We start from the raw sequence: 16,693 nt of genomic DNA, 5'->3' as shown, positions 1-16,693 counted from the left end.
CAGGGAAACGCTGGTCCATCAGCACACTGAGCTCGGACAATACGGCGCAGATCCTGCCACTTTGTATCTAAAACGATTGTAATAAATATGTTTGATCGTTGTAAAAAAACTGCATATTTTGTCTATAATGCCTAATACTAGTTCTCAATGGAGCTTTGTAAACAAATTCTATTTTGATTGCACTCTTTCAACAGGTGTTGTATTTTCAGCAAAATGGAAACCAATGGTGATGTCTTTGTGGTGTCTAATGGTGCTCAGCAGCAGAGCATTGATCACGTGACCATCTCATCTACACGTTCCCAAAACAAGCCTCCAACAGCACCGGATGGTGGATGGGGATGGGTTATCACGTTTTCATCCTTCATGCTCAACTTTTTGGTGGACGGCGTTAGTTTATCTGTTGGCATCTTTTTCAATACATTTTTGACAACGTTTGGAGAAAGCAAAGGGAAAACACAGTTACTGAGCTCTGTTATCAATGGCGTGGCATACATAGTTGGTATGAATTTTAATTTCCGCCTTCTGTCTTGCAACAGTTTGTTTGCTTAATGAAGCATTTGTACCAAATATGTGTTTTCAAATAGTTATGACCGCAGGGTTATGTACTTTTAAAATGTGTTAAAACAACAAATGCATTACTATTTAAAAGGATAGGGGACATGATTTTAAACTTTTTCTAAAAATAAAATTCAGGTTTCGTTTTTAAAAACAATACCGGTGCTTGTGGTTATTCCTAAATACCCCGTTACCTATTTCAGGCCATCAATGTTACCAGTTAAAATTTTATTCAGCATGCGAGGTCACGTGACACTGTGATGTCACTGGTGCCCTAATTATCTATAAATGTACCATATAATATATATACGTGAGTTAGTTAGGAACCACATGCATCATAGTATGGGGACCTTTTACATCCGCAAGCAGACAATTACAATTGTATTCTTTTGTTTCAGTTTTCCATCTCAAGAATCGATCTTACTGGTTCAGTGATGATCGAAAAATACATTTAATGTTTGAAAAATATGGAGTAAACTGGACGTTTAATCTGATACATGGCTATATGTACTGACATTATAGCAGCCGAATATCGACAGGAGTGCACCAGTGAAGTCACAAGTCGATCAGCCTCATTTTCGCTCATGCAATATCATATTCAGAGCACACAGTTTTATTGTGGTTTACCTCTTAAGTCATTAATTCAAGTAGACACGGGGAATAGCGGCGTCTTGTGAATTACAGCTACCGTGGCATCGCATGAGCTAAAAATGTAGAATTGCGAAAAATCATGTCCAATGTTTTTTAACAGAAGAGGAGCGTAGTTCCCTCTTCATGCAAATAATGTTTGGTTATTAAAGACATTGAATAGGAGATTCTTTAAACTTAATGTGTTAATTCGCATGATCATACAATTTCAATCCCCCTACTTGTTATCATTTCTTCTTATATAAGTTCATTACTTTTCTGAAGGTCCAATATCTGGTTCGTTTGCTAACCGATTCGGGTGTCGGACAGCAACCGGTCTTGGGATTATCATAGCCAGCGTCGGGATCTTTTTCTCCACCTTCTCCCCTAGTCTTGACGTCATGATTTTACTATACGGCATTATTGGAGGTCAGTGAATAATAATATAATCATATATTGACGCAGCCAGTATATCCCAGAACTTATCTATATTTTGTTGAGTGATATTGTGCCGATATGGATAGCATTTTAATTAATCGATATCAGAAATTTCTTTAAATATCCAATTTCACGTTCGCTGATAAAAGATACAATGACTGAATTATTTGTTTATAAGATAATTGTTTAATGGTTATAACTTGCATATGGCAGGTATTGGATTCGGATTGGTGTACACGCCCACCATAGTAATAGTAAGTTACTACTTCGAAAAACGCCGAGCTCTTGCTACTGGGATCGCCACATGCGGATCGGGTATCGGAGGGTTTGTGTTCGCTCCACTTTCCGTACTTCTACTGGAAATGTACGGTTGGCGAGGAGCGTTTTGGGTAATCACAGGCATCGTGTTAAATGGTGTCGTGTTTGCAGCATTTTACAGAGAGCTGAAATCACCAAGAGCAGGAAAAGAGCTTAATAACGTAGACAGAGCAGGGACGAATAATGAATCGAACTGTAGAAGAACCTGTTCTTCTGTTTCGTTGAAGTTCGACTGTTCCTTGCTTAAAAGTCCATGTTTTGCTGTTTTTTCCTTGTCGTGTTTCCTGATGTCAACAGGCATGTAGCAGTTTGATATTGTTTATATATTAATTTTGAAATAAAAGAGCTAATTAAAGATATATGTAAAACAAATATATTGTTATTTAAGGATAAAAACTTTTAATTATCTCATCCTGAAATGACACGACGTTGAATTACATAAGACAACGCTATCATTATAGGTTGGTATATTCCGTTCAATTTTCTACCTGTGCTGGCGGATGATCTCAATCTGTCTGCAAATGAAGGAGCTCTTCTTATCTCCATCATAGGGATATCTAACACCGCTTCCAATGTTGTGTTTGGTTTTATCATCGACCTTCCTTGTGTCGACAGTATTCTCCTGAACAGTGTCGTGCTTGTAATTGGAGGAGTGACCACGTGTCTTGTTCCCTTTTGTCGAGAGTTTGCAATTTTAGCCACTTATTCAGCTTTATTTGGCGTGGTCGGAGGTAAAGAATATATCTCAAATTGCTGATTTTTCATTTTAAGAATAATTGAACCTGTAAGTAGTATTGACAAGAGTTGTGGATTTTTAAATTTCTTTCTAGGCTTAACATGTAGTAAAATACTCATCAAACGCATTCGGCACTAACCCCAGCGGACATTTTAAACTATGTCTTAAAAAAGCATCATTCACCTAATACAGATCGTCTACATTTTAGATATCAATTCAACAAAACTGACACTTACCACTTTCTGTTACTTTCAGGAGCGTTCGAGCCACTAAATTCCCTTATTATTGTAGAGTTAAATGGTATCGAGAAGTTGTCCAATGGATTTGGACTACTCAACTTGTTTATCGGGATTGCTTCCATCATTGGATCACCAATTGCAGGTGAGTGATTTCATCATATGAAACATAGTACCCACGAATCAACTAAAACACTTGTAAGTAGTGAGGAAAACAATGACAAAAGCAGAATGTAGACATGGCGTTGCAGGTGCGTAAGCGTCTTCCGTTTCATTGACGAGATGAGATGTGAATATACAAGATAAAGAATATCATGTTTACAAAATAAAAAGATGCAGATATGATAATGCCATCATTTATGATCAAAGAATGGCATTGATATATAGAATTTTGTTTGACAGAAACTGGAATTTTATTATCAAGAAAAAGCTAATCCACACACCTACACACCCTTACCACCCAGCTTATTGGTAAGTCGTCCACGTTGGTTATGTTGAAAATTGGTATTGAGGTAAGGTAAAAATGTAGAGCATATCATTCTTTGATTACAGGATCATGAAAGTGAATCACGAAAGTATCATGCAACCTGATAACAAAACTGTTGATAGAGAATAGTGTTGATAGTTAATTACGTATTTGGACTTTTTCCACACCCCTTTTTTACCTCAGATAATATGCGATGGGCGACATAGAATTAAATATTAAAATATTTGCACACCGTTAATCCATCGTGTTCGCGAATGAACGGACGCCTCGGTTTTTTTTACCTTCAGACATCGTACAAAAGTCATGTACACATCGTGCCATGCTTGTGCTAGTGACTATGTCGATTTAACATGAATTAATCGTATACTTTATGTAATACTGTATCAATCGATTTCAGGAATTCTCTCCGACGTCACAGCGGGCTATGACGCAGCATTCTACTTCGCTGGAGCTACCATCACCATCGCTGGGATTGTTTCGTTTCCGCTACGCCTAATTGCAAAATGTGAAAACTCCAACAAAGATCCAAGCGTTTAGGCTGATCAAAAGGCTAACTGAAACTAGAGGAGATTTACGCTTCATATACGTTACACACCTTGGGTCATTGTCAACGTATCCTGCATTGATTTGACACAAAGGACTTCGTTGTTCTTCTTGTGCTGCAAAGTAATGTCAATCGACATATATTGTCTAAATTTTTTCAATGAAGACATTCCCGACTTTCTGTGATTTTAACATTAGAATATCACAAAATAGAGTTTGGTTTGAGAGGAGGTAATTCTCGATGCAACAAGCTCATCAGGAAACTTAAACCATTACAAGAGAGAGACGATGCCTAAGTACATGTAAGAAACTGGCGAGTAACGATATTGTATACAAGGACATCACACGTTCATGGTTAATAATACAGTTATATGTATCTAGTTGTGTAATAAACGTTTTGAAATATAATCTAAATCATACGAATATATTACATCATGTTCCTGGATTAGAACAATCATTTTCCAGAATAACCAAATTGTCATACCTAAATAATTATTTTAAGTCATGGCTTTGCAAAAATTGTTATTAACTTTCATGTTATTAACTGTAACATGAAATGGTTAATTCTTTTCGATGATAACAAATAGATGATCTGTTAGTTTATGAAGGAATCTGTATGCGCATTCCCATTCAAAAGGACATATGTTGGATTTGGATAGATGTGTGTCATTTTCTTAATAATATTCAAATAGCATAACCAATGTCCATAGTTCACACGATAAAATGTGTTTCATATACTTGTACATGTACATAAAAAATACGAACAAAAAGGAATGTATGTGTGTGATTTACACTCGTTTTAGTGCGAGGAGCTATATCAAAAGCACCACAGACGTTATATTCTGTATTTTGATTAATAAAAAAATCAGCATTATGCAGGGTAAACTGAAACATCAACTTCGAGGGTTTAATTCACAATGCGACGATATGTGGTGCCATTAATATAGTCTTACTTGTGACATCGCTTAAATTTTGATCTGTGTTCTACAATAAACGATATAATCAGTAGACTTCAAATGCAAGTCTCGTGTATTGTACTAAAGCGGAAATATAAAACCAATTTTATTGTGGAATTTATTTTCATCAATTTCATGGGAACTCGTATGTCCAAGAACTGTGATTTTTATAAGTAACTATATCAAGGTACTGAAGCTATAAAAAGCTATAAGAAGCTATAAGAAAATGATGTGTCCACGCAATTTTGGTGGTTATTTATTTTATTTTATAAATTTATCTATTTTATTTGAAAAATTGAAAATATATCATTTAACAGTTTTGATACAGGAACAGAGTTTCAGGTCCCATATATGCTATTTGAAAAATACCAAATTCAGTCACGAAAGGAAGTTTACATACATTATCAAATAATAGCTATCATTATGGATATACTATAAATCAACACATCAAAATGAAAATGATAGCATATCGAAAAGAGAAGAGACAGACAAGTACTTATTACAATAGAAAGCATAACCTAGGTTTTTCAAACTCTCCATACAGTCTCAAAAGAGTTCTACGACCGTAACGGCTGTGTTCAAGGTACCACTACAAAGGCATTACTGATATGTTAACATAATATTAAATAAAACTAAAAGCTCGATGAAACTAGATGCAATGATGTTGCTTTCTAAACATAGCAAATCCACAATAGGGAATTCGAAATTATCACGTTTATGATACAGCTTCATAGAAATCAACTCCTGTTGGTTTTATTGTAGAAAATAATTGAGGTAAGCCGCCGTTAAAGAAGAGTCTATCTTGTCCTTGATTTCAAATTCTGGAGGACGCATATAATGGATATGGTCAATAAATCTCTCCTTGTTTAAAGCCGTCATTATATCTGAAAATGAGACTGAAGGACTTTGCAAGGTCATTGTGACCTTTTTTGTTAAGTCTTAGATGACTTTAGCCTCGTATGAAAACAACAAAAACAAGTCAGCCAGGAGATGGGTCACAATTTTTTCACATAGGTATACCTGTAGTCTGTGGAAAGAATTAACCACCATACTCCATCAGATATTGTCAACCAGAATTTCTGCCATGGTGTAGTTCTCCGTACATTTCTTTTTTGATTTCGATATTTTTCATGATACACACTTCACACTTCAATATAGATATCAAATGGTATTGAAATCGGATATTTCTTATGCACACTATTGTCAAGCTCCATTATGGTTATCGGAAAAAGTGACGAAAACATCCTTGGCGAAAGAAATCAGAAGAAAAATTAAGAAGATAATGGAAACACGTAGTAAAAATAATACGTCCTTCAGCATTGTTTGTTGAACATAACAAAATATACTTTAGTGTTGACAAACCTTACTCATCGTGGAAGATTATTAGACTCTTTCATATGCGTGGATATTTCACCCTCGGGGTTACAAAATATGGTAAAACCCTCGGCAGAGCCTCGGGTGGAATATCCCTATTTTACATACACACATAATGAAAGAGTCTTTTTCTCTCATATCTTTACCAAAACTTTGGGAAAAGGACAGTCGGTCGGCTATTATCTTCATTTGTTTTTTTTTTCATTTTTTTTATCCGAGGTTTTTATAAAAAAAAAACGAAGTGGATATTCTTAACGAGCATACCCATATTTTGCAAACTTTCAGTTTGCTGTCAAATTTCGAACCATTTTTCGGTATATTGCAGGATGAATATATTATTCGCAGATGAAAAAAAAACAAAAATGCTCTGTGTGATTATATAGTATGTGTATGATCAAAATCACATATTTGACCATTTTAAGAAATAAATCAATGTATCTTTTTACTGTTTTGACATTTTTTCAAACTACTGTGACGCTGACATGACGTCACCATAATCAAAGGAATTCCATTCATAAATTCAAGGCGTGACGTCACACGATCTCCTATTCCGAGTCGCTGTCGCTCTCGATCACCATGATTCGACGACGTTTGGGTGGTGGAACATTTGTGGTGATATTTACGGTGATTTGGCAATTTTCAATGTGAGAACCAGCAAACAAGGATTCGATGCGAGTTTCAGATTGTTTCCGTGATACAGGATTGAAGGTGTTAACCGTGTTTTCTTGTGATGACGATGGTAAACACACTGTGACATCAGATGTAGGCCTAGTAACTGTTGAAGTTGATGAAATGGTGGCAGAGGATGGTGTTCGGTTTGATGGAATTAATTCGGAGCTTTTTGTGTTTGACAAGATATTGGAAATTATGTACTTCTGTCTGTCATTCAGTGTCTTGTAAGTATTCAGCGACTGTGTGTTTTTATGACCCGTGACATAAAAAATGACACTGTAAGAGTTGTCTCTCCTGAACACAGATTAATCCGCGCACGTGTTTGCCCATGTAAGATAGAATTTTCTTACATAGCTATCTTACATGGGCAAACTCTATCCAATATGGCGGGATATGAGAGAAATGATATTATTGATATTGATCGATGTAAATAAAGTTTTGCATGAAACAAACAATTTAAATTTCTTTGTCAACTTTCTGCTGTTGGATCAGATTCTTTCATTTTACATTTTTTCGCGAGTCTTTTTTCCTCCCATGTGATGATTCGTCTAACCGGTAAACATATAACATCTCTCATCTCTATACCTAGCGGAAGTTAAACTACCCGCTGCCACAGCCAATAGTGATTTAACTCTATGTGAGATTCCTCCCCAACACCAAAACCGATCCACCCCAAAATCTACCTGTCTCTACTACGCAGCAGTCGGCATAACATTCTCCATGACGTCGGTATACACGACGTCGAACGTTTGCTCGGGGTGAAACAGGGTAAAACGGGACTCATCAGTAAGCAAACCTTACGACTCTGGCGACGAGCAGCGGTAAGGAGCAGACCTACAAACCGGTGACGAGCCCGCAGATCAAATTCCCACAATCGGTTTCCTTACAGTTTTTCCATAAATAGGACGGCGATGAGTACCAATGGTATGAAGTGCAGATTCTGTGACAGTAAGGTGACGATTTCACTAATGCGCGAGACGAATAAACCTGTCCTGATTTTGTGACGTCACGCGCGGACCCCCAAACCCAGATCTGTTAGCAATCTGCCCAGTTACCATTATGCGTCTAAGACGACATTCTAGAGTGTTAATATGGACACCGAAATGTCTGGCAACCTGTATTTGCTATCAGAAAGTAACCAAAATATCGGAAAATGATGTGTCTCTATGAAAACTACTTAATGGTACGACGAGCAGTGTAACTTAATGTAACAACACTGCTGTGAAAGAGATGTTTACGTTTCGTGTTTTCTGCGGAAGACATCTTCATGTAATACCATAATGCAACATTCATTACAGGACTACGTGCACTGTAATCTAGAAAGATGCTTGACCGATTTTCATTGGTTTGAACAACACGTTCGCATGATATTGCAAATAATGTCACCCTGTGTTTCTTTATCCCTTGGGTGTATATATATATATATATATATGCTAAGCGTTAAACATGTCATGCTACAAAATAATTCGGGATGAATGAAAGAATGTGATGATGAATAATTTCGTCTCTGTAGCGTACATTGGTAAAGGTGACTTCCATTATAATCAAAAGGACTATTCCATGTATTCTCCAGCACTCGACCGTCACTACAAGCAAGGTGAAATCTGGGTTCATATGTGACTGTTAACAGTACCTTAGGACAGGCACTATTTGTGAATCGATAATAAATCTGGACTAACAGCGGGCTAACGCGGGCGGATGCAGGCCTACGCAATCGGTTTTGCACCGTTCTGGAACTAATCAGTCTTAGTTCTGAAATGCTTGTGGCAGGCAATGAAGAGGAATGTAACTGAAATCACATATGTATGTCTTTATTTATCATTCTATTAAGTATTATCAAATCTAGGTTTCAGTCGTATTGTGATACTTTGTTTACGAAAGAAGTGGAATAAGTATGTAGATTTTAATGAACTTCAAAGAGTTTTCGTCCACTCTTCAACGAAGCTTTATAAGAATATTTAATTAGAACTGAATAGAATACTACTCATAAACGTCTCATAAGTATCCAGGGACCTGCGCTCTGACTTACTCTACACAAACCAATAATCACTGTCTTGTGTTTTGTGAATGGCTGTCAAAGTCTCTTACTTCATTGTAGAAAGTGCTTGTACATCTAGTGATATTTTCCCTCGGACATTTTTGATCGGATTTGGAGTCGGTAAGGAAAACACTAAGTAACGTTGTCGGTTTTTTCTCAGCGATGCCTTATTGATAAAAAAACTACAAGATAGTACTGGGGTAACCACATATTCGATATACTATCAGCAACCAGGGAAACCATCATGGCGATTCGTATTTCAACGCTGACTTAATGGGACTGCCACTATGAGAAATACACTGGTTATATCGTCATTTTCGTATTTATTTCACTACTTATTTTGTTCATTTTTTTTTCGTGATCGTCTGTTTGGTATGAGTCTATGAATAAAGGAATACATGATAAAAATATTTGAAATTCATCAAACAGAAATTCAATTCACAACATCGGAATAAATTTTATTAAGATTTCGAAAACATTGCTGGGGAAGATTAATTACTATCTAGAAAAGGAGGGTTCATATTCTGGTAATCAAAAGCATGCTACTTGTTTCAATGTATGTACGTGGAAAGCTGCTGGCGAAGGAGAGTCAGCTGTGTCCTTGATTTTGAATTCCTGTGGGTATATATACGAAGGACATGGTCATTAAATTTCTTTTTCAATACTACCATTTGTGACTGAAAATATAATGCGATGCAAACATAAATGATGATTAAAGGGCTACTTCATATGGTCTTTTAGTATTGACATTCCATAAAACATTTTTGAATAACACTTTAATTGTTAGTTTGATATCAACTTTATTTCAATACTATTTTGAACATGTTGTAAACATAACAAATAAGTACTCAAAACAAATTAGACCTGAAAACAAGTAAGGGTAACTTATATCGCTCCGATCAACTTTCCCTACCAATGACAACATCAATTTTGCTAGTGCGCGAAAAACACCAACAAAGAGTTAAAACTGTTCAAAGCATTAAATCTATATTGTTGCTTTTCTCTGAGTGCCAGAAAAAGACCTGTTACAATTGTTGGTCGCTGAATGTGAAAATGAAAGATCAACGTACGAATTATATAAACTGCAATAACATGTTAACCTATTCTTACGTAATCTTAACCTGAGATGGTTTTTTGGCATTGTCACGTTATTTATTACCTCTTTATCCACAGATACAAACGGTGACATATACCTAAAGTTACCTTCAGAACAGCACGGATCGGTAAACACATTCTCAATGTTGATAGTAGGTTCTCAGGACGCCGAATCTTCATTTCCAGTTTCACTGTTATTCTTTTACCGGAATATACGTGGAGGATATCTTTATATCAAAACCGACCACGATTAACGGAAACTTGGACAAAATAAAGGGTGAATTTACTTACATTACTTTTGGAGGTAGGTCATCAACTGCTTTATAAAATACAAAATATCATTTTCTCTTTTATAGGCTGAGAAGTCAATGGCGGTCATAATTTGAAAAAAATTGGGAACAAAATTTTCGAAGAAATATTCGTCAGATTTGTTTTATATAAATTGATAAAGTATACTACTCAGTCTTGCCATTGATACAAATGTAACAATGATTGTCTGTCAGAAAAACAGGTAGGCAAGATGCTCGCCAATTATAAGTCTATTTATTACGATCTCCATTTAATCATTATCATTGTTTTCTTTCTGCGGAATGCGGCTGGGTTAGCTTGACGATATCAACTACAGAAAAAAATATATTGTTGTACATATGTATCTATATTAGTGATCACACGCAGGACATATTTTCTATTATCTAAACTGAACACAAATGTGGGGGGATGATGGGTTGGGATGATGGGTGGGGTTGGAAAGCAAAAACTGTCGAAAGCTGGCTTTGAACTCGTTGGTATACAGGTAAGTAAAATACTGTATATTTTTTCCGCATTTACAGACTGTAAAGTCTATATCATAACGCTCATTCGTTTTTTACTTCAATTAAAAAATCATAATATTACTCAATGAAAACGAATCTAAAAATAAATCAACTTACCTGAGTATATTAATTCTGTGACTGCGCATTGGAAGAAACTGCGTTATGTATATTTTTGAAATTGTAACTAAATTAGGCATATCTAAACTTTTAAAAGTATTTGAAAACCTACGATTGTAGTTCAGGAATTGTGAATATGACTTACATGTACAACGATGTTTCAAGTTCAGACGAAATATATAAATATAGACTTTATTTCGCTACAAGGGTTGAAAAAGCTAGCAGCTTATGTTAATCACTCTATTTGGTGCCCGTGGGGTCTTATTGTAGGAGGAAAGCGGTGTACCCAGAGAAAACTCACATAATCGGGACCCTCATGTCATTTCACGTGCGCTCCGGGAATCAAACCCTTAACGTCTAGCTGAAAGGCGAATGTGTTACCTTTGCGCAACCTGATCGCCCATATGAGTACTAATTACAGGGAAACGCTGGTCCATCAGCACACTGAGCTCGGACAATACAGATTGTAATAAATATGTTTGATCGTTGTAAAAAAAAACTGCATATTTTGTCTATAATGCCTAATACTAGTTCTCAATGGAGCTTTGTAAACAAATTCTATTTTGATTGCACTCTTTCAACAGGTGTTGTATTTTCAGCAAAATGGAAACCAATGGTGATGTCTTTGTGGTGTCTAATGGTGCTCAGCAGCAGAGCATTGATCACGTGACCATCTCATCTACACGTTCCCAAAACAAGCCTCCAACAGCACCGGATGGTGGATGGGGATGGGTTATCACGTTTTCTTCCTTCATGCTCAACTTTTTGGTGGACGGCGTTAGTTTATCTGTTGGCATCTTTTTCAATACATTTTTGACAACGTTTGGAGAAAGCAAAGGGAAAACACAGTTACTGAGCTCTGTTATCAATGGCGTGGCATACATAGTTGGTATGAATTTTAATTTCCGCCTTCTGTCTTGCAACAGTTTGTTTGCTTAATGAAGCATTTGTACCAAATATGTGTTTTCAAATAGTTATGACCGCAGGGTTATGTACTTTTAAAATGTGTTAAAACAACAAATGCATTACTATTTAAAAGGACAGGGGACATGATTTTAAACTTTTTCTAAAAATAAAATTCAGGTTTCGTTTTTAAAAACAATATCGGTGCTTGTGGTTATTCCTAAATACCCCGTTACCTATTTCAGGCCTTCAATGTTACCAGTTAAAATTTTATTCAGCATGCGAGGTCACGTGACACTGTGATGTTACTGGTGCCCTAATTATCTATAAATGTACCATATAATATATATACGTGAGTTAGTTAGGAACCACATGCATCATAGTATGGGGACCTTTTACATCCGCAAGCAGACAATTACAATTGTATTCTTTTGTTTCAGTTTTCCATCTCAAGAATCGATCTTACTGGTTCAGTGATGATCGAAAAATACATTTAATGTTTGAAAAATATGGAGTAAACTGGACGTTTAATCTGATACATGGCTATATGTACTGACATTATAGCAGCCGAATATCGACAGGAGTGCACCAGTGAAGTCACAAGTCGATCAGCCTCATTTTCGCTCATGCAATATCATATTCAGAGCACACAGTTTTATTGTGGTTTACCTCTTAAGTCATTAATTCACGTAGACACGGGGAATAGCGGCGTCTTGTGAATTACAGCTACCGTGGCATCGCATGAGCTAAAAATGTAGAATTGCGAAAAATCATGTCCAATGTTTTTTAACAGAAGAGGAGCGTAGTTCCCTCTTCATGCAAATAATGTTTGGTTATTAAAGACATTGAATTAGAAGATTTTTTAACTTAATGTGTTAATTCGCATGATCATACAATTCCAATCCCCCTACTTGTTATCATTTCTTCTTATATACGTTCATTACTTTTCTGAAGGTCCAATATCTGGTTCGTTTGCTAACCGATTCGGATGTCGGACAGCAACCGGTCTTGGGATTATCATAGCCAGCGTCGGAATCTTTTTCTCCACCTTCTCCCCTAGTCTTGACGTCATGATTTTACTATACGGCGTTATGGGAGGTCAGTGAATAATAATATAATCATATATTGACGCAGCCAGTATATCCCAGAACTTATCTATATTTTGTTGAGTGATATTGTGCCGATATGGATAGCATTTTAATTAATCGATATCAGAAATTTCTTTAAATATCCAATTTCACGTTCGCTGATAAAAGATACAATGACTGAATTATTTGTTTATAAGATAATTGTTTAATGGTTATAACTTGCATATGGCAGGTATTGGATTCGGATTGGTGTACACACCCAGCATAGTAATAGTAAGTTACTACTTCGAAAAACGCCGAGCTCTTGCTACTGGGATCGCCGCATGCGGATCGGGTATCGGAGGGTTTGTGTTCGCTCCACTTTGCGTACTTCTACTGGAAATGTACGGTTGGCGAGGAGCGTTTTGGGTAATCACAGGCATCGTGTTAAATGGTGTCGTGTTTGCAGCATTTTACAGAGAGCTGAAATCACCAAGAGCAGGAAAAGAGCTTAATAACGTAGACAGAGCAGGGACGAATAATGAATCGAACTGTAGAAGAACCTGTTCTTCTGTTTCGTTGAAGTTCGACTGTTCCTTGCTTAAAAGTCCATGTTTTGCTGTTTTTTCCTTGTCGTGTTTCCTGATGTCAACAGGCATGTAGAAGTTTGATATTGTTTATATATTAATTTTGAAATAAAAGAGCTAATTAAAGATAGATGTAAAACAAATATATTGTTATTTAAGGATAAAAACTTTTAATTATCTCATCCTGAAATGGCACGACGTTGAATTACATAGGACAACGCTATCATTATAGGTTGGTATATTCCGTTCAATTTTCTACCTGTGCTGGCGGATGATCTCAATCTGTCTGCAAATGAAGGAGCTCTTCTTATCTCCATCATAGGGATATCTAACACCGCCTCAAATGTTGTGTTTGGTTTCATCATCGACCTTCCTTGTGTCGACAGTATTCTCCTGAACAGTGTCGTGCTTGTAATTGGAGGAGTGACCACGTGTCTCGTTCCCTATTGTCGAGAGTTCGCAATTTTAGCCACTTATTCAGCTTTATTTGGCGCGGTCGGAGGTAACATTGATTTTTTTCATTTTAGGAATAATTGAACCTGTAAGTAGTATTGACAAGAGTTGTGGATTTTTAAATTTCTTTCTAGGCTTAACATGTAGTAAAATACTCATTAAACGCATTCGGCACTAACCCCAGCGGACATTTTAAACTACGTCTTAAAAAAGCATCATTCACCTAATAAAGATCGTCTACATTTTAGATATCAATTCAACAAAACTGACACTTACCACTTTCTGTTACTTTCAGGAGCTTTCCAACCACTAAATTCCATTATTATTATAGATTTGAAAGGTATCGAGAAGTTGTCCAATGGATTTGGACTACTCAACTTGTTTATCGGGATTGCTTCCATCATTGGATCACCAATTGCAGGTGAGTGATTTCATCATATGAAACATAGTACCCACGAATCAACTAAAACACTTGTAAGTAGTGAGGAAAACAATGACAAAAGCAGAATGTAGACATGGCGTTGCAGGTGCGTAAGCGTCTTCCGTTTCATTGACGAGATGTGATGTGAAAATACAAGATAAAGAATATCATGTTTACAAAATAAAAAGATGCAGATATGATAATGCCATCATTTATGATCAAAGAATGGCATTGATATATAGAATTTTGTTTGACAGAAACTGGAATTTTATTATCAAGAAAAAGCTAATCCACACACCTACACACCCTTACCACCCAGCTTATTGGTAAGTCGTCCAAAATGTAGAGCATATCATTCTTTGATTACAGGATCATGATAGTGAATCACGAAAGTATCATGCAATCTGATAACAAAACTGTTGATAGAGAATAGTGTTGATAGTTGATTACGTATTTGGACTTTTTCCACACCCCTTTTTTACCTCAGATAATATGCGATGGGCGACATAGAATTAAATATTAAAAATATTGCACACCGTTAATCCATCGTGTTCGGACGCCTCGGTTTTTTTACCTTCAGACATCGTACAAATGTCATGTACACATCGTGCCATGCTTGTGCTAGTGACTATGTCGATTTAACATGAATTAATCGTATACTTTATGTAATACTGTATCAATCGATTTCAGGAATTCTCTCCGACGTCACAGCGGGCTATGACGCAGCATTCTACTTCGCTGGAGCTACCATCACCATCGCTGGGATTGTTTCGTTCCCGCTACGCCTAATTGCAAAATGTGAAAACTCCAACAAAGATCCAAGCGTTTAGGCTGATCAAAAGGCTAACTGAAACTAGAGGAGATTTACGCTTCATATACGTTACACACCTTGGGTCATTGTCAACGTATCCTGCATTGATTTGACACAAAGGACTTCGTTGTTCTTCTTGTGCTGCAAAGTAATGTCAATCGACATATATTGTCTAAATTTTTTCAATGAAGACATTCCCGACTTTCTGTGATTTTAACATTAGAATATCACAAAATAGAGTTTGGTTTGAGAGGAGGTAATTCTCGATGCAACAAGCTCATCAGGAAACTTAAACCATTACAAGAGAGAGACGATGCCTAAGTACATGTAAGAAACTGGCGAGTAACGATATTGTATACAAGGACATCACACGTTCATGGTTAATAATACAGTTATATGTATCTAGTTGTGTAATAAACGTTTTGAAATATAATCTAAATCATACGAATATATTACATCATGTTCCTGGATTAGAACAATCATTTTCCAGAATAACCAAATTGTCATACCTAAATAATTATTTTAAGTCATGGCTTTGCAAAAATTGTTATTAACTTTCAAGTTATTAACTGTAACATGAAATGGTTAATTCTTTTCGATGATAACAAATAGATGATCTGTTAGTTTATGAAGGAATCTGTATGCGCATTCCCATTCAAAAGGACATATGTTGGATTTGGATAGATGTATTCAATAATATTCAAATAGCATAACCAATGTCCATAGTTCACACGATAAAATGTGTTTCATATACTTGTACATGTACATAAAAAATACGAACAAAAAGGAATGTATGTGTGTGATTTACACTCGTTTTAGTGCGAGGAGCTATATCAAAAGCACCACAGACGTTATATTCTGTATTTTGATTAATAAAAAAATCAGCATTATGCAGGGTAAACTGAAACATCAACTTCGAGGGTTTAATTCACAATGCGACGATATGTGGTGCCATTAATATAGTCTTACTTGTGACATCGCTTAAATTTTGATCTGTGTTCTACAATAAACGATATAATCAGTAGACTTCAAATGCAAGTCTCGTGTATTGTACTAAAGCGGAAATATAAAACCAATTTTATTGTGGAATTTATTTTCATCAATTTCATGGGAACTCGTATGTCCAAGAACTGTGATTTTTATAAGTAACTATATCAAGGTACTGAAGCTATAAAAAGCTATAAGAAGCTATAAGAAAATGATGTGTCCACGCAATTTTGGTGGTTATTTATTTTATTTTATAAATTTATCTATTTTATTTGAAAAAATCGAAAATATATCATTTAACAGTTTTTATATAGTAACAGAGTTTCAGGTCCCATATATGCTATTTGAAAAATACCAAATTCAGTCACGAAAGGAAGTTTACATACATTATCAAATAATAGCTATCATTATGGATATACTATCAATCAACACATAAAAATGAAAATGATAGCATATCGAA

General features: G+C 35.9%; 2 protein-coding genes across 2 annotated transcripts; both read left to right on the top strand.

Moving 5' to 3' along the window:
- The first annotated feature begins 213 nt into the window (after nucleotides 1-213).
- LOC132548869 (monocarboxylate transporter 9-like) lies at nucleotides 214-3,934 on the top strand. Its single transcript, XM_060212766.1, has 6 exons — nucleotides 214-499; nucleotides 1,468-1,611; nucleotides 1,834-2,235; nucleotides 2,400-2,669; nucleotides 2,930-3,055; nucleotides 3,795-3,934. The coding sequence occupies exons 1-6, from the start codon at nucleotides 214-216 to the stop codon at nucleotides 3,932-3,934; spliced, it is 1,368 nt and encodes a 455-aa protein (XP_060068749.1).
- Nucleotides 3,935-11,607: 7,673 nt separating this feature from the next.
- Nucleotides 11,608-15,265, top strand: LOC132548868 (monocarboxylate transporter 12-like). The gene is made up of 6 exons (XM_060212765.1): nucleotides 11,608-11,893; nucleotides 12,862-13,005; nucleotides 13,228-13,629; nucleotides 13,794-14,063; nucleotides 14,310-14,435; nucleotides 15,126-15,265. The coding sequence occupies exons 1-6, from the start codon at nucleotides 11,608-11,610 to the stop codon at nucleotides 15,263-15,265; spliced, it is 1,368 nt and encodes a 455-aa protein (XP_060068748.1).
- The last annotated feature ends 1,428 nt before the right edge of the window (nucleotides 15,266-16,693 follow it).

This window comes from Ylistrum balloti, unplaced genomic scaffold, assembly GCF_031769215.1.
Source record: "Ylistrum balloti isolate Yb309-2 unplaced genomic scaffold, AGI_CSIRO_Ybal_v1 Utg370030, whole genome shotgun sequence".
Taxonomy (NCBI): domain Eukaryota; kingdom Metazoa; phylum Mollusca; class Bivalvia; order Pectinida; family Pectinidae; genus Ylistrum; species Ylistrum balloti.
This window is presented reverse-complemented; position numbering and strand designations above follow the sequence as displayed.